The following is a 10486-nucleotide window of genomic DNA, read 5'->3' as shown; positions in this document are numbered from 1 at the left end:
CCTTGGCTGCTCTCCCTGGGCTGCCCCGCCAGCTCCGGGGTTTATCTCTGCCCTCTGGACCTGGACCTGGTGGGACTTCGCTCAGCACCCGGGTGATCACCCCGCTGCCACCGACCCTTCGAGGCTTGTCCTGTGCAAACCAGGGTGGGGGCTGATGCTGAACGAGACCCTGTGGGAGAGCCCACGCCACGGCGCAGCACTTGAGAAACCATTAGTGCTGGCAGGGGTCGTGCACCCCAGAGATGCTACAAAGGACCCCAAATCCCCTGATCCACGGGGTGCTGAAGGTGCACAGCACCTGGCTGGTGGGTGCCAGCATGGGGAGCAGCCCAAGGAGCCCAGCTGGTGGGTGTGCTGCCATGCCCCTTCCTCAGGGAAAGGGCTGAGGGTGGGTGGAGCGGCATTTCCCCATCAGAAAAGGAAACCTGCTCCCCAGAAAACTGCACCCCCTGCCTCCCAGGGCAGGTTGAGCACCACAATGTCCTGAGTGGCGAAGGACACAGGCACCCTGCGTGGGACTCCTGAACCACGGCCAGGCATGCGCAGGTGCCCCAACACACACAGGATTGATGTGGGGATGAGAGAAAGTACCTTCTCCCCAGTGGGGGGATTGCGCATGGAAGGGGAGCTTCATCCCAGGGGGTGGCACATGTGGGACCCGTTCATCCCTCTCTCTGCAGGGGGGATGATGCACATCCCCCCCATGCCAACACCAGCCTGGGCCATGAAAAGCCGCTGGGCAGGGGCTGATGCTGTGGAGAGCAGGCAGGGGTTTGTCCCCCCCAGCCCCAGGGCTGGCGGGTGTCCCCCCACCCTGCCCTTGGCGAGGCCCTACTCACCAGTCCCTCCTCCTGAAGAGGCTCGGGGAGTACGGCGGCTGGAAGGCCATGCTGGTGCCTGCGACCCTGCTCCAGCCCCTCTGCTCCCTGGCAGCAATGCCGGCTCTGCCCGCAGCCGCGTCCCCCCGGCCCGCCGGGTGGCAGGGACAGCCTGGGTGCCGGCTGCATCCCGGGGCCGCGGGCACGGGGTAAACATGCTGGGCGGATGACCTCAGCCATGCTCAATCGGCCCTTTCAGGGGCCAGTGGACCAGTGTGCCACCCCAAGCCACGCGGGTGCCAAGCGGGGAGCGGGCAGCTGCCCCCCTCCACGGGCAGATGAAAGGCGCTCTGTGTGCGCTTGTCCTCAAGGGTGGCTGGTGCTGGGCAGGGTGGCAGCCCCCAGGACACGGGGTACAGCTCTGTCCCCTCAGCCAGGACAAGCTCAGGCCACCCACGCTGAGGGTCCCATGACTCGGTTTCCCATCGCAGCTCAGGGAAGGTGCCTGTCTCACTGTGGAGAGGGCAGGAGAGAAGGGGGGAAGCATTTTCTCTCCCACGGTTGTGTGCGGCACCACTTGTACCACCTCCTGTCTCCTGCAGAGAGGCGGGTAGCAGCAGAGAGATAGGATGAGCAGACCCCAGTCTGCTCCAACTCCTGGCAGCTGTACCTCAGTTTCCCCACCTCCCCATCTCCCATGCTATGGCACCCTCAGACCTGGCCCAGCCCCCTTCCCAAAGGAAAGCCCTAAATTATTAGTGCCAAGGACCAAGGCAGACCGAAGCCTGGCTCGTGGCCTTTGCCCCGTGGCTTTGGGGTCCTGGGGACCTGCGCTGTTCCTTCCCTACGCAGTGCTTGAGCACTAAGGGCTCGAGAAAAGCCGGCAATTTCCGCACTGCTGGAGCGAAGCGGGGAAGCACAGCAGCATAGTGCTTCAGGAGGAAATCGCTTCAGCTCTGCCACCTCCAATATTTTTCCCATGGAGCTGGGACTATTGCAAAAATAAACAAAGTAAGTCGCTGACTCCCCTGCTGCCCCTCCTGGGGTCTTTCCCAGCCGTGCACAGCCCTCATCACAGCCACCACTGCTTGGGGCGCGGGGTCCTGGCTGTGAGGCTGGGAAGGATGCTGCCCCCCTCCATGAGACCCCCAGGGGAGGGATGCTTTTTAGGGATGGAAGTGCAGAAGGCTCTGCTTTCTCTTTCCTTCCCAGCACTTAAGGAGGAATGCCAAGGCAGCCTGCTCTGATGGGGACAGGTCATGCTGGGCAGGGGGGCTGGCACCTCCCCCTGGCACAGCCTCCGGCAGGGATGCAGCCCACCCCCCTGCAGCCCCTCGCCTGCACACCCACTCGGGGGATGTGGCTTCTGTTGCAGACACCACTGCATGCATGGCTGGGTGCACACAAACACAGGCACACCTTGCCGCCCATATATTCATGCACACGTGTGACTCTTGCGTGCACATACACATCCTGCGCACACAGGCACACCCGCACAGACACATACACGCCCCTTGCATGCACATGTGCATTTTCTAGCCCGCAGGGGCATGCACCCTGCACACAGGTGCACATCTTGAATGCACGCACACATCCTGCATGCACACGCACTTGTGCATGTACATCCTACAAACAAGCCCCCTCCTGCATGCGTGCCGATGCATCCCGCACGTGCCCTGCAAATACCCCCCCACGCACACGTTGCCCTGACTCACAGCTGATGCTGACGCACACCCGTGTATGCACACACAGAGCTGCTCAGTTGTCCCCTTGTGCAGGGGAGAGACACCCGCAATGCACAGTGTGGCTCCATTGCAGCCCAACTGGCATCGCAGGGGTGGGAGCAGCAGCTCGCAGCTCTCTGCCGGACCCCTGGTTTGTGCTCAGCTCTCCCCAGGGATCTCCACGGGAGCCTCTGCGGGCTGTCTAAACGCCTCCCACAGCAGCAGAGTCCTGCATGGGGCTCCCAGCTGCACCTCAAGCAGCGGGGGGCCCTTTCCCAGCCCCCCGTGGCCGGGGGCCGACAGCCATGCCGGGCTGCTGGCCCCACTCCAGCAGGGCTGCTGGGATCCACTTCCTCTCCCACTGCCCCCTTCCTGCTCCTCCGGGGCCTGGCAGCTGCAGAGCTGGGTGGGCAACATCCCTCCTTACTCTTCCTTAAGAGCAGGGGGCCACGGACTCACTGATACCCTATGGCACCAGAGGCCATGGTGATGGGCGCCTTGGAGCAGGCTGGGCAAGAGGGGCCAGTGGTGTGAGCTCCATCCCTGGGGCAGAAGCACGGCAGCTCTTGCCTCGTGTGCAGCTATGGGAGGTTCATCAGGCAAGGACTCAGCTCGTGCCTGTGGTTATTTTGGGAACAATAACAGCAGCCGCTATACAGTGTAATTGTCACACGAATTGTTGCACTCTCTGGGGGAAAAAAATAACCCGTGGCTGTCATCAAGCAGTTAGGAGAGATGGTGTCACCCCCAGAAATGGCCCTACAGACTACCCCAAAGCTGCTAGCAAGCCCTCATCCAGCCCACACACAGCCTGAGCCACAGCCGGGGAGATGCCAGCCCCAATCGCCAGGTGACATTTAGTGACAATCCCCTCCTCTGCAACAGGACGCGGAGGCACGAACACAGCCGGGCTGCAGCCACTGCAGGGCTGAGCCTGGCTGGAGCAAGGGAGGACAGGGAGCGGGATGCTGGGATCATCTCTCACCCCCTGGCAACCCACACCTGCGGTGTGTTGTGGGTCAGGGGACATGGCCACGGCTCCACGGCCGAGATGTGCTATCGCACTCAGCCTCCTGCATTGAACCCGTGCCAGGCACTGCACCGCCACACGCCAAGGATGCCCTTGCCCCGTCAGCTGCTGGTGAGAGCTGGAGGAACGGCGGGTGCAGGGGCAGTCCTGGCTCCTCAGCCTTTGCTCTCCCCCAGCTCCAGGCCATTCTCGCTGCTCCGTGGCAGCGTTCCTGTCTTGTTTTCTCCCAAGGATTCAGTTCAATGGGAAGAAGGCCCTTCAGAGGGTCTGAGGCGTGGGAAATGTTTATTGCCTAGCCTCGGAGACACTGGAGAGCAATACGGGAAAGGCTCAGAGCCAAAGCTGCCCAGGCTGCTCCACAGAGCCAGATCTCCAGCTCAAAGGGTCAGAGCAGAGCAGGAGAGGAAAAGCCACTGCCTGCAAACATGCAGATAAGAAAATTCTGCCTTTCACAGCCTGAAATCCTGCAGCCGTGTCTGTGCTGGCCAAGGGGACTGGGGATGCCAGCACCAGGGCCAGCCGTGCCCTGCAGAAGCTGAAGGAGGGGTGGCTGGGGACATTGGCGATGGCTGGGCTTGTGGGAGCCCGTGGTGGGAAGGGCTGGGTGTGGGACAGCTCTGTGCAGCCCCCAGTCTTGCCCCGCAGTCCTATCTTGGTGCTGGGGAGGAAGAACTAATGCCAGGGGGCTGCCCATGGACAAGCAGGCAGCTGTGTTATCTGCTGCCCCCTCGGCAGTCCCACTCCGAGCATCCCAAACAGCGCCTGCCTGCCCTGCAGCGCTGGCATGGGGCTGCTCTGCCAGTCCCCAGGGCTGCGGGGCCAGAGCACACCAGTTGGCCAGCTCTTGGTTTCCTCATCCTGAAGATGTCCTGGCTAAGCTGTTTACTGCAGACTTGGCACTATCCCCGGCTCAGCCCAGTGCCTTCCAGGGGCTGCGCAGGACCTGTGGCAGCCCCACACAACCAAAAGTCCTGTGACATGGGGACTTGGTTCATGCCCACCAGAGCCCCAAGGCTCATAAATCAGGGCATGTGCTACTTCAGAGCATATGGCAACCCCTCCTGGGTGCATCTGTAAGTGCTCAGGCAGGTATGCAAGCCCCTGACTGCACAGCCAGTGCTGCTGGCCTTGCTAGACCTAGTCCCAGTACTAAGGCTAGGGGACACCAGAGCAATGGGACAGTAACGGCCTCTGCAATGCTGGGGAAGCCCAGGGAGGGTTTGCAATCAGGGAAGGCCGATGGGGAACCTGTCCTCCCCTCCCTTCACCACTGACAGAGGCAGGGCAAGCTCCCATGGGCTGCAGGCAGGGGACATGACAACCCCCCCCATCGGGCAGCGGGGCACAGGCAGGGATTGGGGCACGGGGACTCCTCCAACCTGTTGGGCTGGAGGCAGTGTGGGGCGGTGGAGGGAGCCCTGGCAGGCTCCCATGTCCAGCTGTTGGGCTGCCTGCTTCCTCTGATAAAGGTACTTGGCTGTACTCCCAGTTCTGTTTTTTCTGGCATGCAAGTGTACACCCCAGAGCAGGCCTGCTGAGAGCTGCAATTTTTCTTTCTCTAACTTTGTCACTGGCCCCCCTTCTTCCTCCTGTGCCCCCACCCAGTGCACCCCAGTAGCAGCTGCCCCCCAGCAGCAGTGTGAGGAGGGGAGGTCAGAAACGACCTGGCTCTGACAGAGCCTTCCCTGCGATGCTGTACATAGAAAGCCCCCAAAGCCATAGCTTCCCCAGGCATGCTGGGGTAGGAGGGGAAGAGGAAAAAGGGCTGATATGCTGATTACCAGCCCTGGACCACACAGCCCAACCTCCTGCCTTGCCTGCGTTTGTTGACTCCAGCCCCACGCTGCTGCCTGCAAAGCTTGGGCTGCCCCAGCGGGCGCCCTGCCAGCGGCCGTGCAGCAATCCTCACCAGGCTGCTGCTCCCACCCAGCCTGTGCAGGGTCCCACAGCTGCAGCATGCCGAGAGAGGGTGTCAGGTATGGCACAGCCTAGCAAAAAACCCCATGGTGTTCCCACTAACATCATGCCTGGCTGGGGGTGGGGGGGGAACACAGCCAACCCCCAGCCACACTCCCGGTCTCCTGTGGGTCAGGGATGCCCAGCTGCAGGGAGGATGGGCAGACTGAACCCTCAGCAGAGTTTTCATCCATAAATCTGTCCGCAGAGCAAGCATTTCACACCCACAGGCACTGTGGGGTGGAGTCCTGTAACTGAACTCCACATTATCACCTCCCTTGGTTAGCTATGCCCTGCCCTGCAGGTCTCCTGCCAGCCCAGGCTGTGAACTTCAGGCCTGTCCCTGTTCTGTGGCCCACTGTATCATGTTGAACAGTCCCAAATGGATTGTCCCCAGATTTTGGCTGCCCTTCTCTTGTCTGTTTTCACGGAACTGGGGACAGAGCAGAGGTGGTCGTGATGCCAAAAGGACTCCCCCAGCACCAGGGCAACGTGGTGGCCTTGAACCCCAAAGTGTGCAGTGGGCAGGGGGCTGCCAGCCTGGGCTCTGCCCTCCCCAAGCCCCTTGCTGGTACAGAGATTACTTTTCTGGAGATCCCCAGCCTGAGGGAGGAACCCCAAGACAGGGCCTCTGGCATCTGTCCAAAGAAACCCCAGGCCACTCTGCAGGCAGGAGCGGGCGCTCCGGAGCCACACTCAGTGTTGGCAGCTGCTGCCCTGCGGCGTGCAGGAGTGCCTGGCTCGCTAATTGGAAGGCAGCTCGTTATATAATGACAGGACAGAGACTGGGAAGCTGCAAGAGAGCAGCACGTCAGCACCCGATGCAACCAAAAGCTACTCTTCCAGCCCAGACTAACCCATGTTCAAGGAAACCCTCGAATCCTCACCTTCCCCTTTCACAGGTGTGTGTGCTTTGCGCTCTCTTGCCTGGCCCAATGGGGATGCTCGGAGGGGCCCCAGCAGCCCTTCCAGGTCCCTTCCCCAGGGCCGGCTGGCGGGACCCAGCAGGGGGGGTGAGAAGCCCGGCCAGACACAACCTGGTGAGGGTCAGGAGCGGGAGGGAGAGAAGCCGAGCTCCGCTGGCGCGTGAGCCAGCCGCCCCGCAGGAGGTCAGGCAAGGACGCGCGCTGGCGCTGCGCAGTTTCAGCAGAGCTGGTTATTAATACCCTGCCTGGCCTTTACAAAGAATCCCGGGCATTTCAAACCAGGGACGCTTCGTTAAAACCCTTCCCTCACTGACATTTCAGAACAATAACATGAAAAACAATGAGCTACTGGTAGGATGCGTACCTGTGGTGTTGCTGTGGCTCTCTGTGTGCCTGGCCTCGGCTGCCAGCCTTCACCTGGGTCGTGCCAACCCTTAGGGTCTACCCAAGACTGTCCCCTGCCTCCAAACAACCTGAAGTAGTCCTGCCCAGTGCCATGGGGGGATCAATGGGATGGTTTCACTTGGGGCCACGGGGATGTCTTGTCCTGTCCTGTGGCATTGGCCACCATGTCCCCAGGGGAGTTGCAGGCAAGTAGTGGCATAGACTGGATAACACCCTAACCCCAGGGCCAGGGGGTCAGCAGGGCAGGGAGGGGCCCAGGGCTTCTGCTCTGCCACCAGAGTAATTCTGCAGCACAAGCCCCTCAAATATATATATAACTCTAAGCACACAGACAGAGGATGACGAACTCCTGTCCCAAAGCCAGCAATGTGTGGCACCTGGATAAATATAACTTGGAACTCAACGGCAAAGCATGGCTTTGGGACAGGTTGCAGCCTTTAACAGCTCTCCAGCCCTACCTCCCCTTTCAGACACCCTGGGATATCCTCTGCCTTCTGTAAACAGGGTCTCAGTTGCTTCCCAAGCGCAGGATCCACCTGGACCCCTCTCCCCTTGACAGCCACCTGACAGTGCTGTGGTCACAGCCCCCGTGCACGCACGCAGCTGCCAGGCTTTGCTGACAAGTGTCCTGAATCTCTCAGTCCCACACAGGTCACAGTGCTCCCCCAAAGTACAGGGCTGGCTTTAACCCCCTCTGCGCTGGGACGTGGCCAGGGAGGTGGTGTTGGGTCCCAGCACAGAGATCACCAAGGGCACAGCGTGCCTGCAAAGGCATTGCCCACAGCACCCATGTCCGTGCTGTGTGACTGGTGGGAGCCGAGATGCAAGCCACACTGTAAAAGTCTTCCCCTGTGGGCCAGCTCCAGCCCCAACCCACAGCCGAGCTCAGCAGTACTGGTCTCAGCACTGGATCAGGCCATGTGTCACCAGGGAAGGGGGAAGCAATGGGTGTGGAAGCAGGTGGGCATGATGCTAGGACCAGGGCAGTCCCCTCTAGCCTGCTTCAGTTCCAACCTCTTCCACATCTAAAGTTCAAAGCTTGAAATAAATCCTAGCCAGCATTTTCCCAGGGGGCTGTGCTGCCTGTCCCTGTCTGCCCTTGGGACACCTACACCTCACCTGCTCAGAACTGGGTGCGTGCCTTGGCAGACAGGCAGCGCCTGAGCATCCACAGAAGGATGAGGTGACAGGTTTCTGAGCAGCTGGTGTTGGCATCACTAGACTTTGGCTCAGCTGTGCCAGGCCCCCTTGGCCATAGCCTCGTGGGCAAATGGTTTCATCCTGAAGGGCTGGAGGGGCTCAGCAGGCTCTCCTGTGCTCCCAGGGCATGTTGGGGAACCTCCTTGCTGGAGGGAGCTGGGTGTTGCAGAAGCAGGCGGGGATGAGCACAGTGCATGGTGTGGTGCGTGCTGCTGTCAGCCCTAGCAAGCTGTGCCAAGCACGGTGTGCCATGGCTGAGCCCAGTGCTGCTGGGCTTCCCTGGCCAGGAGCCCCTGCAAGCCTGGCCTACAGGGACATCGCCCTGAAGCCTGCTGGGTCATGGGGCGAGGGTCCCAGGGTGGCAGGATGCCCATGATGGAAACCAAGGTGGGCACAGCACACTGGCTGTCTGGCATCTTCCAGGAGGTGGGAGGATTTGGGCTTGCCAAGGTCAGCTATTCCCTGGAGTACAAGTACATTGCTGCTAAAATGAAAGCTCTCCAGCATCTCAGCGGTCTGCAGGGCTCGGCAAACCATGCTACAAGACACGGGTCAGGCCACGTGCAGCTGTGTCCCACGAGAGCAAAGCAAACAAATACCCGGTGCACCAGTCCCAAGTGGGAAGGGTGGCTCTCCCAGCCCCCTCCCTGGGCAGACCTGCCCCATGGGGCTGGGGAGGGCAGAGTGGCCAGCGGGACGGCTCTCCGGTCTCACACCCACACCTCTCTCACGCTCACACGTGCTCCCGCGCGGCCCCTCTCCCCATCAATGCCTCCTTGTTGCTCCAGCCCACTCGGCCGGCAGGAATGCGCTCCCCAGCCCCACCGCCCTGGGATGCCCTTTACGCCCTGGCTCTGTCTCCTCCTCCTGCATCGCTGCTGCAAAGTGACACCCGACAGACGGGAACAAATGGTGCCGTGCCACAGATGCCACCCTGGCACTGCTCCCTGGGCAGCTCCTGCTCGCTGGTCTGACCTTATACTGGGAAAGGTGGTGCTGCCTGGCTTCTCCCACGCTGATCCATCCTTCCCCCAGCTTCTCGGTGCAGCACAGAGCTCCCCTGCCTCCCCTGAAATTCCCTTGGCTTGCCCAGGACCTGGGGGAAGGTGTCCCCCAGCCCCTTTCATGGCTCAGACCAAAGGGTGGGTTATTCCCCACCCTGTTTGGGGGAGCAGTAGGTCCCACGGCACCCAGAAAGCATCTGGCTGGGCAGAGATATCCCCTGGCTGCCTGAAGCAGGATGGGGCACAGGCTGGCCAGGCTGCCAGATCTTACCCAGGAGAGGCTGGGCAAGGAAAGGAGACCTGGCACGGGCTGGTCGATGTGGGCGAGCAGGTTGGCACATATCTCTTCTCCCCACCCCAGAGCCAGGCGGGGCCCTGCTTGAATACATGCCAGTATGCACCCGGGAGGGTGCTGCTCTCCCCCAGCAGCACTGACCCCCTCCCACACCGCTGGCTCCCCTCAACCCCCCTGGCCCTGGGAAAGGTGCCACGTAGTCACAGGGCTGCTCTCCCTGGCCCACGCTTGGTCAGGCTCGCGCCTGGGTCTTGGATGAGCAATCTCGGGGTAAGGTTGACATTGTGGAGGGATGGTGGAGACTTTTCTGCCCACCGTGCTGAGATAGGTCACCTAGCCAGCATGGTGGTGCCTGCCCTCCCTATGCCTGATGCTTCCATGTGAGCTTGGCCCCTTGGCACTGCCCAGGTCTCCTTGGAAAGCAGTTCATAAAGCCTCATGTGAGGGCACAGAGGGGAGAAGCCGTTTTTGAACAGGATCCCATGCACTCCCTGAGCAGGAAGGTTTCCTGCAAGAGCATCAGCCCTGTAGACAATTGGTCCAGAACATCCCTACCTTGTGCATCCCGCACAGCATCCCTGCAGTGGGCAAAGAGCATGGAGAGCCTGGCAGGGACCACTCAGCACTGATCTGTCCTTGACTTGCAGAGCCCAGGGCTTGATCCAGCATGGGATGAACTGTCTTCAGCAGCTCCAGAGCCAGACTCAGAGTACAGATGCAGTTGCCTGGTCCTCCTGCACTGTGGGCTGGACTTCGGCCACACACAAGCATGTGTATCCATGTGACTTCCCCCTCCTCCTGTGCCAGTGTAGGAGCACATCAGCTAAAACAAGGGGCACAAACCTGCTCGGATTCCTCGGTCCCAGCAGCAAGAGTGCCTTTATCAGGCCTGTTATCGGGGTGTTCCTCTGGCACCCACAATCCTCTGCTCTGTATGCTATCACCTCTTGGGTATCTTGGCTCATTCCCCAGGAGGAGAAAGTTCAGGCTGCAGCAAAACAACAGCAAACACAGGTGTGGGCACACCTGCCTCCAGTGCCTGGGGCCGTGCCCCCCAGCTCCTACATGCCGTGCCACCCAGGGGCAAAGGGGGATCACCCAAGCAGTCTCCAGACCAGGCTGGCAGTA

At 61.0% G+C, this 10486-nt stretch overlaps 1 protein-coding gene across 1 annotated transcript in view; it reads right to left on the bottom strand.

Annotated features, from left to right (window-relative positions):
- Positions 1-985, bottom strand: part of TSC22D3 (TSC22 domain family member 3) — a 3481-nt gene extending 2496 nt beyond the window's left edge. The window contains exon 1 of the mRNA XM_026848519.1: positions 840-985. Within this exon, the coding sequence (XP_026704320.1) occupies positions 840-889 (50 nt within the window). The 5' untranslated portion in view covers positions 890-985. The remainder of the gene's footprint in view (positions 1-839) is intronic.
- Positions 986-10486: the final 9501 nt, after the last annotated feature.

This window comes from Athene cunicularia (genome assembly GCF_003259725.1).
Source record: "Athene cunicularia isolate RWA chromosome 4 unlocalized genomic scaffold, athCun1 chr4_part3, whole genome shotgun sequence".
NCBI classification, from domain to species: domain Eukaryota; kingdom Metazoa; phylum Chordata; class Aves; order Strigiformes; family Strigidae; genus Athene; species Athene cunicularia.
This window is presented reverse-complemented; position numbering and strand designations above follow the sequence as displayed.